This window comes from Pelodiscus sinensis, chromosome 2, assembly GCF_049634645.1.
Source record: "Pelodiscus sinensis isolate JC-2024 chromosome 2, ASM4963464v1, whole genome shotgun sequence".
NCBI classification, from domain to species: domain Eukaryota; kingdom Metazoa; phylum Chordata; order Testudines; family Trionychidae; genus Pelodiscus; species Pelodiscus sinensis.
The window spans coordinates 110,377,738-110,392,482 of NC_134712.1; the positions used below are offsets into that span (position 1 = coordinate 110,377,738).

Here is a 14,745-nt window from a genome sequence, read left to right on the forward strand (position 1 = left end):
AAAAGGGGGAAAAAAATAAATACAATGATGGAAAATGCAGCTTCAGTCTGTGGTATTGATTCTCATTTGCAAACTCACTGCTTGGGAAAAACAACAACACAGGAACACCACATGATCTTCTATTTTGATACCTGGCAAACTTGTATCGCATTGGACTGTTTAGGAAATTATATTTAGCTGCCTTTTTGGTCACTGTTTACAGCAGTGACCAACTATTCAGTCTTGGCCAGCTAAACCAAACTACGGTAAGGAGAATAGGAACAGAAAAGACAAAAACATACAGCTGGGATGGGGAAAAAAACCTTACGTGGGCAAGGAAAGAGGAAGACAGTTGTGTTCAGGATTTAACTATAGCTGGAGAAAGTGGCACTGCCACCTGGCAGACTCTGGTCTGGACACCCAAGGAGTAGGATGAAGGAAGTCTCAGGAAATGGTAGTGGTTGCAGTCTAGATGGCAGCTCATGCCTTCTCCTTCTTTCACTCAGCCAACATTCACATCCCCTCCATTAAGTCAGCCAACACAGTGGTAGCGAGCTTCCCCCTTGCCCCCAGTCTCTAATTGAGTACCCCCAAAAGGAGCAATGAATGGACTAGTCCCTCCCTTCGTTATACACCAGTTCAGTCTAATTTCTGACATCAATTTCAATTCACTGATTTCTAGCTCTACACTTCTCTTATTTATCATACATGATCTTAACAGAGGCCTTGAGTTATATCCGTAGGGCCTTTTTTTTTTTTGGACTAATTTAGTCCGTCTCCATTTTGTCTCCCCACCCCACCCCCGCACAAACAGTTGTTACAGGGTGTTGTGGCATTTTATTAATTTTCACTCACTTTTCACAGTTGAGCTCACAATTACAGTAACATTGTAGGCCCAAATATCACCACAGACCCCTTTCTCCACCCTTCAGAGCCAGATTTGGTAGGGAGAAGATTGTGGGGAACCAGGTCATCCTCGCTCTCAATGGTTTTCTCACTGCTGCCAGGTATGTATAGGATGTTGACAGACACAGTAAGTTGCAAATTTACCAAGTGTCGGTTTCCAGTAAAGTCCTTGAAAACACACGGGTACACGGTCTCTCTCCTCCTTTCTGCTGTGCTATTAAACGCAGTTTGTCTGTTCAAGGCAACTATGATTTACTGAACTCCATTTAAGTGGGAGTCTCTGTTAGCTGAACTTTGAACAGAACCTAAAAAGGGTGTCATAAGGAGGAGGGAGAAAACTTGTTCATCTTGGCCTCTGAGGATAGAACAAGAAGCAATGGGCTTAAACTGCAGCAAGGGAGGTTTAGGTTGGACATTAGGAAAAAGTTCCTAATTGTCAGGGTGGTCAAACACTGGAATAAATTGCACAGGGAGGTTGTGGAATCCCCATCTCTGGAGCTATTTAAGAGTAGGTTAGATAAATGTCTATCAGGGATGGTCTAGACAGTATTTGGTCCTGCTTTGAGGGCAGCGGACTGGACTCGATGACCTCTCGAGATCCCTTCCAGTCCTAGTATTCTATGATTCTAAGCAAACACCTCCAGAGAGGTTATCCAAACCCAACTTTCTCTCATAGCTGCATTTTGGGCTCCCACAGGCCTCTTCAAAGTAGAAGGTGATGCTAACTGAAGGACAACGGCTTGAAAAATCAGAGGGGTGGAACTTTAGGTTGGAAACTGGAGACCTGTGAAGAGCGTGGAATCTTCTAGACTCAAGAGGGGACATTCTTGTGGGCTTTGATGGGGTGAGGGAGGGGTTTGAGTGCAGATTTCAAAGTTTATAGTGCAGCTCTCATGGTATCAGGTGCACACAGGAGAGAAGTGAGCAATAGAGTCAGAGGTTCATCCTAGAACACCCACTGGGCCCTGGTAATACAACCCAGCTAAATAAAAACAAAAACAGGCTTTTCTTAAGTTACTAAAGTTTTAAAAGAAAGATTGAGAAAATTGGCCTTTTCCTCATTAAGGGGAAATTATTTTCTCCTCTTTATAACAAGAACTGTAATTGACACCAGTGAGCAACATGTTGCTTAAGTCATTGAATGAACAGCCTATCATAACTAAAAAGAGTTTATTTGAAAAGGTATTAACAAAATGTCTAATGTAACCCATTTAACATCAATTTGTGAAATAAAGCATGACGTTTATTTGGGTTTCTGTTCGTCCTTGAAATTCATCAAATTTAAGCTGGACTTAATGGTATCACTGCGAGGGAACCCAATGGTATCACTCCTTATGGACAATAGCAAGAGACACCTAACTGGCAGCACCTTCTTAAAAGGCAGCAAAAATAGCATTGTACTTATTTTCAGAGAGGGGAGCCACAGGAAAAGATTTGAAGTTCTTCTATTGACACACCATAAGGAGTGAGCGGTCTTCAAAAATTATTTTACAGTACAACACGGTGTTTTGTTAATCAGAAGCAACAACGAACACCTTACTATTTTCTTCCACCTTCTCCTGTGGATGTTCATACTACAGGGAGAAAAACAAAAGTATTTTAGAAAAAAAAGTATATTAGTATATACATTGGCAAAAGTAATCCGGAATTAGTTGAAATTTAGACATCAATTGAATTATTTTTTAAACAACCTGTGTTGATTTTAATTGTTCAGTTAGGAGCATTATACTGCCAGGTACAGAGCATCTTCTGTGATGTGACAACTCTAGAATTCAGCATTCTACATTTCACTTTCTGAAGTTAAGCATCGGAGGAAAGGGCTGCACTTCCTCCACCAGCAAGTGCTTGCAAAGTCATCCGTTCCATGGGAAACGGAATCCGGAACTCAGGATCTGACGTGAAAGTGAAAGGTGGTTTTTCTTTAAATTGTCACATGAACATCATTTTAGCTGGTATAATGATCCTCACTAGCATATGGTTTACCCTCTTTGATATGGGGTAGTGTTCCCTGTAAGCTGGGGGTTTGAGGCTCCACTCAGGGGAAGATTCCAATGCCCTTCCTTTGCCTACTTAATAGATAAAAGTTTCTCATTAACAATTCCTCAGCAAATAGATTCATTCTTCATTCGCTTAGCAACTGCTCCTCAGCTGATTAGCAGCTGATTAGCAGAATGTCCACAGTAATGATTTTTCTCTACGGGTGGTGCACATGCCTCAGTGCACTGAAACTATCCCGCATATGTTTGGAAAAAATCCACAGCGGATGGAAAAGATTAGAAGGAACTTTGTATAGGGACCTTGCCTCTCAAGCTTCTAATGCATCAGGCACAAATCAAAAAACACAAGGTCCCCATCCCATCATCACCGGAATACTAAGGCCGTGGTCACAAGCTTCTACAGCTATGCCAAAGACATTAAACTGATCTACGTATAACAGAAGATCAGTGGAGGGAAGGAGGTTTGAGTTTGATAAAACCTTTGTACTTCATCTATAACATTCTGAATGTTTAGTTCAGCTGAACTCCCATGTTAAACAATCTTCTGCTAGAAATCTATGCAAAATATGTAGCTTGGATCCTTGGCATAAATTCAGCATGGCTTAAAATATCTCCTATTGTCAAAGGAATCTGTATGTAGAGATTTTTCATGTTCTTTAAAAAATTAGGGATTGGGTTTTGCTTAAAAAAATAAAGGAAACAGGTAGAGGTAGGAGAAAATATAAGTGACCTTCTAGAGTTACTCTCTTTATTATTTAAAGTGGCTACAGCAGAAGTGTTATCCTAACCCTTAAAAATATTAATGGCTTTATTAGACCATTACATTTTAGCTAAAACCATCCCAAGAGGATCCCCAGAAAAAAAAATCCCTCCTTGTCTCCTATTGGTAATGGTAGAGCCTTATAGTGGCATTAGAAGGAGATATGGAGGGACCTGCATGGTGTGAATGCAAGAGGAGTAGGACCATGCAAAGGGCTAAAAATTGCACTTTACCAATTCTATAGTTTTGTACTATTTTTAACAGGGTTCACAAAATGTTGATTTCACTGTTCCAAGAAGAAACACTGCTGCAACTTTTTGGCAAGAAGGTATGGAGAGGGAAGAGTGCGAATTAGAAAAATATAATCTGCCCCTTGTTGGTTCCTCTAGAATTTGTTTCAGAGCAAGCCCCACCATATATTGTGTTCAACAGATCTTGTCAGGAGCCATTTTATAGATTGGGGAATGATGCCCTGTGCTTCTATGCACAATGTTCCACACAGGCAACCTTCATGAACCATGCTGAACCAGAGGATAAAATACCATATGCATCAATGGGATATTCTTGTCTTGTCTACTTAATGGATAGAAGTTTATCATTAACAATTTCTCAGCAAATAGAATAGTGATAGAAATGTAGCCGTGTTACTCTGGTATGGCTGAAGCAAAATACAGGACTATGTAGCAATTTAAAGACTAACAAGATGGTTTATTAGATGATGAGCTTTTGTGGGCCAGACCCACTTCCTCAGATCAAATAGTGGAAGAAAATAGTCACAACCATATATACCAAAGGCATTCGCTTAGCAATTGCTCCTCAGCTCAGAATCCTGATACAAAGCTGCTGGTGTTCGGTACCCACCTTTGTGTTTTGTATTGTATCTTCAAAACTCTTCACAGTTTCTTCCAGTACTGAATCCATAGATTGAATTCTGGAAGAAAAAAAATCAACTTGGATAATCTCATTGGATGGCCTCATTTCAGTGTGTCTATAGTTAGTGCTTCATAAATTCATTCCTGGGAATCCCCTAACTCAGAGATCAGCACAATAACCCACTTAAGGAAAACCCTTGGATTTCTGTACTAAGTGCACCTGACTCCCACTGTTAGCCACAGAATGATAATGTTCTTATTTTGCCCACTGCTACCCAGACAGACTGGCGAGAGCTTCCAGTCTTCTCAAGAAAACTTTCAGAAACTTGGGGGGCATACCTGGCATGCATGCTCTCAAATACAGAAGATATGGACCCATCCTGTGGCACCTCCTCAAAAATCCTAGTTGGAGACCAGCTACTCCGTAACAGAAGACATTGGAGCAAGGATACTGGATTTGACAAGCTATTTTAATGTGGTAAAGAGCTGTAGGGACCAATCTGTGGTAGTCAAGGGTTCAATTTGCATTTTGGGTTTATGCAATACCAAAATTCCAAGTAAACCTTCAAAGAAACACCACTGGGTTCTGGTTTATGAAATCTGCTAATGGAAGTTAGTTACTTCAAGCACTTTAAAGTTGGTTCTATACCAAAAGCTCAGATCCAAACACCTAAAAACCATGGGACCATTTAAATCCAAGTTTTGCTCCTCAGGTCCAAATCTACTAGTTACAGATTTCAAGGCAACACTGATTAAAATGGAATAAAAGCGGCTCTCTCTCACCAAAACAAGTTGATCTAATAAAAGATATTACCTCGCCTACCTTGTCTCAAACAAAAAAGTCACAGAAGTAATGATCAGCATCAAAAGTGATCATTTAACTACATCTCTCTAAAATGACATATGTAGAAGAAAGCTGAAAGATAAATACCTTTGCTTTTGATGATTACAGAAAGAGCTCAGTTTGATGGACTGTTTATTCCAGAAATCCTACAAGAGTTTCCCAAAGAGTACATGTGTTATTTTGGAACTGAATATTCAATCCACGTATGGGTTAAAAACAAATTAAGACATACACACCACTGTGTCCTTCTCGAGGCTGGATAAAATTTGAGCATCCTTCTCAAGATGGGCAAGTTCTTGGACAACCACCTTGTGGAAGTTCTCCAATTTATTCAGTCTGTATGCAATAAATGTAAGTTCAGCAGCTTTAAAATGCAGCATTACAAGACAGTGTATTACTACTGTAATTTGATTTATGTAGGTCACAGCTTTTCAGCTTTATAAGGAAAAACAAAAGTAGTTTTCTTTCCAACACATCAAGTCATTTTTTTAAAGTAACTATTTTACAACATAGCTAGCACAGGAAACACTCAGATTTTTTGGCATAGTACATGTCTTCAGACAAGTGAGAGAGCAATATCTCACAAAGGTAAATATAAGGAAATTTGTGGAAATAAGGTAAAAGCAGGTACATTTCTCAAGTCAGAACTATCCCGAGGGAAGTACTTTGCCAAGACACCACAGTCAGACACACATGAGCAAGCAAGAATAATTTGCACATGGGGATTAGAGGGACTGGTTATATAATATAAAGGCTTTATCTTCTTAAGTTACAGCTTTTTCAATAGGTGCATGTACAGTACATACCATAGGTATTATACCAGATGGCAGCTTTTCAGTGGCCTGTATTAGACAAATATCTCTGTCCAGCTCACAGTGGGCAAATACATAATGCCACAAACTCCTGCTGCTCCTGGGCACCACTAAAGTCAATGGGCCAAAGGTGTGAACACAGGCTTGGCATAACAGGACAGCCACTTCGTCAGCCCTACTGAAGAGTATATTAATTTCAAGGGCCTATTCAGATATAGTGTTGTTAAAATGCAGCCTGTTGCTTATTCAATGTACTAGTTAGTGTGGACAAAGAACTATCCACCAAACTTTCCCAAGTGTATATATTCTACCCAATTAGAAAATGACAGAGGAAAAAGTAACCTAAGAGCAGGTCAATTTTTTTTCAAAACTCAAAATTGACAAAATTTCATAATTCAAAATTAAAAGCAAAAGTTTTTAAGTTTTTATAAAATGAATATTTTCATTTCTGACCAGTTCTAGGAAAAGCACAACAGCTATTTTCTACACTAAACTTAGAAGAGAAATTAAATTTTGTTTTTTTGTTTTGTTTTGTTTGTTTTTGCTTCTGCATTTACATCGAGGTACAGTTCAAGTGATATATTTTATCCAGTTGTTATTCAATGAGTAGTACATGTGGTCTGTGTAGTTTATAAGTTCAAGATGTAGTACTTGGAACTATTTCACACTGCCATTGCCAAATCCTCCACACTACTGCACATTAGTGAGCACAGAAAAATGTGAGAGGCTCATGATTATTCTGAATCAGTATTGATCTCAAAGTGTGCTTGTGCATTACGTGTACACATACAGATACAAATAGATTTATATTTATGCAGTTATTCATAATACCTTAATTGACTATAAAAAGAACATTAAGAATATGAAAAACTTCCTAGCAATTGATGTCTGTTTCATTATTTTTCTATTTGAAGGAGAGGCAGATGAGATGCAGTTTGCGGGCATCAAACAAAAGAAGAATTTATGAAGCTGACTTTTTAACATGGACTGCCAGTCAATGGGACACTAAGTGCCTGATGTCCACTTTCTTAGCTCCACACCCTTTGCATTGATTCCATTCTCATTCCTTTTGCAGGAAAGTGGATTATGCAGTAATTACATTGCCTCCACATGCAACTCCACTAGCTAGGGAGGAGTTCCTGAGAAGGGAATAGCCACATTCACCACAAACAAGTTGAGCTTTACAGGAGCTCTGCTGCTGATGGATTTTTTTAAACAAGTCAGCTACTGTCATTTTTTGTTGTAAACTTAAGTGTAATGCTTGAATGCCTTTTGTAAGAGAACTGGAGAGTCACTTGTCAAAATTACTAGAAAACTCATGCAAAGGTGAAACTGGTTTTCGCAAATAGCACGTTAGTTACCTGCATTGATGCATCTGATTTAATAAAGCTGACACATTTTTTTCAGAAGCCTTCAAAGCATTTTTTGCACAAATCTCCATTCTTTTGTACCTGGACTAGACCACAACATACACATCTTAGCATATAATGTCCAAACCAAACAAAAAGCTAAATCTAAACTTTTTCCATAGATGCAGTTGTACTTGTTTAGCTAATCTGGTGCCATCCTTTATGTATCCACTTATTATGGTTTAGTTTAAATCTGTTTAACAAACAAAGACTAAATTGAAATACAGCACAAACACATATACATTCTACATATATGGGCGACCCTCAAATCTGCAACTAGAAGTAGTAGGTATGTAACTATTGTATTGGGTTATGGTTAAAATCTGTTGTCCCTTTCCTTCTGTCCATCACTTCAAATTATTTGGAACATCTATTTACACAAACTGACATCACAGAATAAAGTTTCACTTAAAAGAACTCTTCATTCAATTAAAACCACCATCCTGCAACCAAACCATTACCTCCCCTAGGTCATTTCAGAGAATTGCTGGGCCTTGCAGCATACCCAGATATGGGGGAATGAGTTCCAGAATAAAGGACTCTCCATCTGAAGTATTCACCCTTCCGCTAGATGTATTAGTTTAGGGACAATAAGATCAGGCATCCCAGCTAATCAGCTCTTTGGTTGCTTTGTTTAGGTATAGCCAAGTCACACACTGCATACACTCCAGGAAAATTATCCAGACTGTACAGTTACCCAGAATGTTTTCTTTAGTTGGCTGGTAAAGCTTTCAAAAGCAGCTATGACATCAGAATCACCGACGTCCTCATGCAGTACCTTGGAGACAAAGTTGTCATCTAATTCATCTGATTTCTCCCCTGTAAGACAGGAAGGTGCAACTCGAGGCAAAACATTTTCAAAGCACTTGAACAGACCTGATGCTAATTGTTGTCTGTTGCACTCCAGCACATGGCTTTCACACCAATGAGACCACAATGGCAATCTAAGTTAGAGGTGAGCGAGATGGTGTTTCATCATAGTCTAGTCACCTCTTCCAAAGTTCATGGAAACTGGAGCTGAATAGTCTCAAAAGGAAGTTGGACAGAACTGTCAATATACTACAAACAATTGCATTGCAGGACACATATTTGGACACCAAACACAGAATGTATTAACATGTAAATATGGGCCATCAGACCAAAAAATATCAGACTTCCTAATAGCTTAATGATGATCAGGCTTGTTTCCAGATCAACCCTTTACTAGGAATGGAAACTACATAGAGAAATGAGCCAATAAAACTTCCTGCTACTCTCTGGTTGCAACCTGCAAATACCCCATCTTGGGCTCCTTTGTTTCCACTCCCCAGCAGGAAACATGTCCCAGGGATACCAAAGACTCTACACTCTCTATAATGAGTATGACTTCTGCACCCTCTGGAGAATTTACTCTGTAGAACAGGCCTTGATACAGCCTCTTTGCTGTGTGTCATCATTTACAGTCGTTTTGCACTGATGTTACCCACTACCATTCTGATTTGGTAGTGTTCTCCATGTACTTTACACAAAGGTGGCTAATAACTACAGAAGGAGCAAGACAGTGGGCTTAAATGTCCATTAAGTTGAAACCTGGGAACAGGTAAACTTGAAACTGCTGCTGTTTCAGGGAGTTTATATGTCAAGTCCATGCAGCTTCCCCACCACGGCTTGCAACCAATGAGACCATTTCTCCTCTCATTTATATCTCTAATTCTGTTTCTAGGGAGTTATGTGTACTTTTGTGAGTTCGCAATCTGATCCACTTCTCTGCCCCATTAGAAGAACTCAGAGGACTTCGCTATAGTTTTTTCTAGTTTTAGGCACAAACTACAATTGGGTTGTGCCCATGAAAACTCATGGTATCATCTACATTTTGTGTTGGTCTCTAATGTGCTGCAAGACTATTAGTTGTTTAAGTTTTTTTTTTTAGTTACAGACTAACACGGCTACCCCTCAAACTCATTTTAACCATTGGCCTGATGTTACCTGTTGGAATTTCCTTTTTCTCTGTTGAATCAAAAAGTTTCCTTGGTTCAAAGGGAATGCCAGGAGATGACTGATCCATTTCCCATGTAGAAAGTTTAGGCTTTTTTACGACCCCACCAGGTGATAGATCTAAAAAACAATACCCATATAGTAGAGATCCATAACTAATTCCACACTGAGCATTTAGCACTACTGAACAGTTACCTACTGGCCTTGCAACAGCTGGCACTGTTGGCTGGTTTACAAGAGTCTCAGGGTATGTCTTCACTACCTTCTGGACTGATGGACAAAGACTGATCCAGTGGGAATCAATTTATCACAACTAGTATAGACCCAATAAATCGACCACTGACAGCTCTCCCATCAATTCCGGTACTCCACCAAAATGAGAAAAGTAAGCAGAGTTGATGAGAGAGTGTCAGCCAACAACTTACCATGGCAAAGATACTGTGGTAAATAGAGCCAAGTACACTGACTTCAGCTACATTATTCACTCAGTGAACTATCAGAAGGGTACGAGACACATTGGTTGTACATTTGTGCAGGACAATTTCGAACATGAGTGCATGTTGCTTCGTCTCCACCACTTCCAGCATGAGCAGCTGAGCTGCTGGGATGGAGGGAAATAAGGACCCCCAGTAAAACTTCAAACAGGTTAATGACATTAGGGCTTAGGCTCATCTCAGTAGACAGAAGCCATATTTTAAGGAAGACAGTTACAAAAAGAGTCCTCACTGTCAGCTTTAATGATGTAAGATTGATGAGGTGTGCATGGTGTAACGTGTGCTTTTTGAAGTCTATGCAGGGCTAGGAGGACAGGAGAGAAATAGGAATTCTATGGATTATTCCTAAACTCTGCAAGGCGGAGCATGGGCAGGAGCAGCTGGGGTCTATGAGTGGCTCATGAGCTCTACAAGGTAGTGTCATCTTGGCCAAGTAGGTCTCCAAATAAAAGCACACAATATCACACTGCATGTTCTATAAATAACTAATTCTGCCACCATATAGCCACCCAACCAGCTAACAGGCCGGTGTTCATATTGTAGATTAGAGTTACAACTGCTGACCATTAACTGCAAATGACAAATTCAGACATACTAACTCTCCCTTCTCTTGCACAGGGTAGTTCAGAGAACTGCTAGTGTAACTCACACACCTGCTGGGTGTGGTGTACTGTTTCATGCAGATGTATTGTAGCATAAGCTTTTGTGGGCAAAGACCAGCTTCGTCAGATGCACGTAGTGGAAATTTCCAGAGGCAGGTATAAATATGCAGGCCAGAATAAGGCTGGAGATAACGAGGTTAATTCAGTCAAGGAGAGTGAGACCCACTTCTAGCAGCTGATGTGGAGGTATGAACACCAAGGGAGGAGAAACTGTTTTTGTACTTGGCTAACCATTCACAGTCTTTGTTTAATCCTAAACTGATGGTGTCAAATTAGGTGTTCAAACTAGTGAAGGTATGCCTGCTTGTACTCAGAACTACACCCCCAACTTCAAGTGTGGGCATAGTCTTAGGTTCGTGTCCTACAAGCATTGGGTGCTTACGCAGCTTATAGCTGCAAGTGTCAGACTCACAACAGATTTTGGTGTGTTTTTTTAAACCAACAGTTCCTTGATATGCTATATATACACATAGTAACATAAAAGCAACCTTATTAGCAACCTGTATTTTGTCCACTAAATGAATCAGTGTCAAGAACATTTGTATATCTACCACACCTCAAAAGCTTATTATTTAGTTATCGTACAAGTGGTTTGCTTCTAATAAGAAAAGATGTGCCACAGCAGATTAGAACAGGATTACGTGAATTTCATCCTCACGTCACTGGTAATTTATTTACTTAGAGCAGATGAAAGTCCTTCTTTACTGATGCTTCTTAAGTATGGGAATTAAAACAACTTGCTAACACAAGCAGTACTCCACCATTGAACTGTAAGCAAAATAGGTCACAAGAGGGGAAAAATATATATAAAGAAAGAAGTTATTATAATAATTCTTCTTTTGCTAAAGCCAGGCAAAATTGTTTGATTTTGCTTCAGCTAAAATTTACAGCTCTGTCAATAAGCCATTATTACAGAAAACTTTTGATTCAATAATAGTCAATAAGCGACTTAAGAATTGAGTAGCCAGGCAAATGATGAGTCATGCACCACTATCAACGTGGCATTCCCTTTTGACACCTGGTTAGATCACCAGAACCCTTATGCTTTTCTAACAAACTCTACACTCATTCTAGGCTTTGCCCTCCTCTGAAATGCCAGACAGTTCCACAAAGGTCAAACAGAAAGCATTAGTAGAGAAAGGTGCTAAAGAAAGCAGTGTTATATTGATAATTACAAAGATAGATGACTCCCTGAAGATCACAAGAGCCAACAGTGATGCTGGGTCTCTAGCAAGGTTGGGGGAGGTGGAAGGGTGGCGCCACGCTCCCAAAAGGGGCAGGACCTCTGGCATGGGTGGGGTCAGGACCAGGACAGCTAGTCCTCAGCACTGCCCAGAGTGCACCACACTGCCCTTCTATCCCTTAAAGCCACTAGGATCATGTTGCGTGGTGCTCCAGCAGTGATTTAAAAGGCCAGGGGCTCTGGGCACCACCACCGCTGCAGTAACTACAGCTGGGAGCCCAGGTCCTTTTGAATCACCAGGCCCCAAGACAGATAACTCCCCGTCCCACACACACACGCACCCCAGTGGGCCCTGCGGAAGATACATACAACTGCATGCACACTCTGCTACAAATGAACTGTGATCACTCAAAAAAAGATAGCAGATGGTAACCATGCAAAACAAGAAAAGAATTAGATTTCTACATACTAGAAATGTAATGCCCACAGGGCCGGCTCGAGCCATTCCTGTGCCCCGGGCAGAGGCCCCGCCCCCTGGCACACTGCACACCTTACAACTGCAATTGGTCACGTGGCACCTGATTGCAGCTCTAAGGGGCACCGCGCAGCCGCCAGCCCTGGGCGCACAGCGCCCCTTACAGCTGCCATCAGGCGCCCCCCATAGGTTGGTGCCCCTGGCAGCTGCCCGGCTAGCCCCCCACACTTAATCCGGCCTGGAGTGCCCAACAAGAGAGAAACTAAAACATTTCAATATTGTGAAGCCCCCCCGCATTGTGCTTGCATTTAATAGAAATGCTGCACAGTAAAATCAAAAGTACTGTTATTGCAAAGGTGTGAAATAGAATTACCATGAGCATAAAGTTTACCCTCTGCTCTGACAGCTGACACATATACCAGACCCTTTTTTAATTAAGTGATGATGTAATTGCATCATAACTCTCAATATGTAATAAGGTTCAGATTTCCCCACCCCATTTTCCCCACCGTATTCTTTGGGTCTTTGCTCAGCATCTCTCAGCTTGATAGTCTCATTACTGGTTATTGTGGTAAAAAAATATGAGCATTCTAGACATGAATGAAGTCATATAAGAGCTACAGCACAGAATTAACAGTATTGCAACTTGCACAACAAGAAAATGAAATCTATTAATACACTTGGCATTTAGAGAGAGGATTTCAGAGACCTTGATGGCCCGATTCCATGGGATTATGCTTTTAAAAAGTTTCTATTTTCTTACTTAGACAAGGTCTACTATACCTGAGCCGCCTCGTTTAAGTTTGGAGACTTTATCTTCTCCTGGCAATTTACTGGATACCTCCTCATATTTCTAGAGCGAGAGAAAAGATGCGCTGGGTTATTGGTGTATCTAGGAAACAATGCACCTTATTTTCAAGCAAAACTTATTTTACCCCATTTTAATTTGCTTACACTGGTTTTAATACTAATATATAAGCAATAAGTACTGTAAACCTCACCTCTCCGGCATCAGAATCCTCATGAGAAGATACACTTAATGGGAGTGTCAGATCATCTGCTTCCAAATTATCTGAAAAAAAGGGCTTTAACTGTGTAAGTGGTGTATCAATAATCAATACAAACAATTGATTTCGGATTGTATAATTGACCAAGAAATATTCAATGCACAGAAATTTTTAACAACCAATCCCAACGCCACCAGCGTCTTCTACAATCAGTACGTTGAGTGTGCGCTATTGTATTGTGAGCTGCAGCTGAACAGCATTCTTTCATGTTACAGGACTGCTGTGTATTGCTGCTGCAGTCGGAGGCAATACACACATCACTACCTATTCCAGCAAGCATGCTTCTGGAGGGGACCAAATAAGGAAGAGAAAAATGAACATATTTTAGAGTATTACAGGTATTTACAAAATTCTGTGCAACCTGGACAAGCTACAAGCAGGGACACAACCAGCAGGATAATTGTTGTGAGGATAAGTCATGAAAGGAATTAGGTGGCATTTTATTACAGTAGCTTTTTCAGACATGAATATAGTACTTTGTAAAAATTGTTGGATAGCTAGCTAATTTTTCTTGCCCTAAGCAATAAGGTGTAGCTTATCACTATATATCACATCACATTTGGATCCAAATATTACAGGACACAATAGCATTGTGCAGGCCCACTGATGGGAAGAGGAAGATAAAGTGGGGAGTTGCTCCAGGGTCTACTAATACAAAAGGGCCCAGAGTTCCCAGCCATCACCACCCCAAGACTTTTTTTTAAAATGACTGCTCGAACCCCACATGACATGCTCTAGGCAATGCTAAGGGCTGTGAGTGGGAGCCAGCGTGGCATGTTCTGGGTAGCATGGAGGGCTGCCTAGCCCCAACCCTGCCCCCTCTCTCTGAGATCCCCCCCCTTTCCAGGGACACAGAGCAAGGCCCCCCATGACTTGCCTAGGGACCCAGCAAGGCTGCTGTAGTTACTTGCATGCAGTAGGACTGAAGGTAATATATAAATGACAGATGAAATCATTTCAGTTTAAGAATATTAGTGTATGTGTTAGGAATAGTTATATCTTAGGAGAAACTAGTATTGTGGAAGGAAAATATTCAGCAAAGATTTCTTTCAAATATAAAACAATACAAATCATTCATCAGTTTAACAGCCTCTCTACAAATATAAGAGTCCTATTCAGAAAAGAAAATTCCAATTTTCATGGACTTGGATGTTGACCTCATGTTCAGTTCCCATGGCTCAAGTGCCAAAAATCCTACATCTGATTTCTTCCCCTCCATCCACTGGGACTGGAAATTCAAGCATAGATGACAAACTCATCTTGCACCTGTGTATCACAGAACAAAACATCACCTAGCAATTCCCCCCACCT

General features: G+C 40.5%; 1 protein-coding gene across 1 annotated transcript in view; it reads right to left on the reverse strand.

Moving 5' to 3' along the window:
* Positions 1 to 2,047: 2,047 nt before the first annotated feature.
* Positions 2,048 to 14,745, reverse strand: part of SYCP2L (synaptonemal complex protein 2 like) — a 66,924-nt gene continuing 54,226 nt past the window's right edge. The window contains exons 28-36 of the mRNA XM_075921262.1: positions 13,369 to 13,439; positions 13,151 to 13,220; positions 9,545 to 9,673; positions 8,277 to 8,398; positions 7,532 to 7,626; positions 5,595 to 5,694; positions 5,446 to 5,504; positions 4,504 to 4,573; positions 2,048 to 2,459 (exon numbers count right to left, since the gene is read on the reverse strand). Coding sequence (XP_075777377.1) covers positions 2,397 to 2,459; positions 4,504 to 4,573; positions 5,446 to 5,504; positions 5,595 to 5,694; positions 7,532 to 7,626; positions 8,277 to 8,398; positions 9,545 to 9,673; positions 13,151 to 13,220; positions 13,369 to 13,439 — 779 coding nt within the window. The 3' untranslated portion in view covers positions 2,048 to 2,396. The remainder of the gene's footprint in view (positions 2,460 to 4,503; positions 4,574 to 5,445; positions 5,505 to 5,594; positions 5,695 to 7,531; positions 7,627 to 8,276; positions 8,399 to 9,544; positions 9,674 to 13,150; positions 13,221 to 13,368; positions 13,440 to 14,745) is intronic.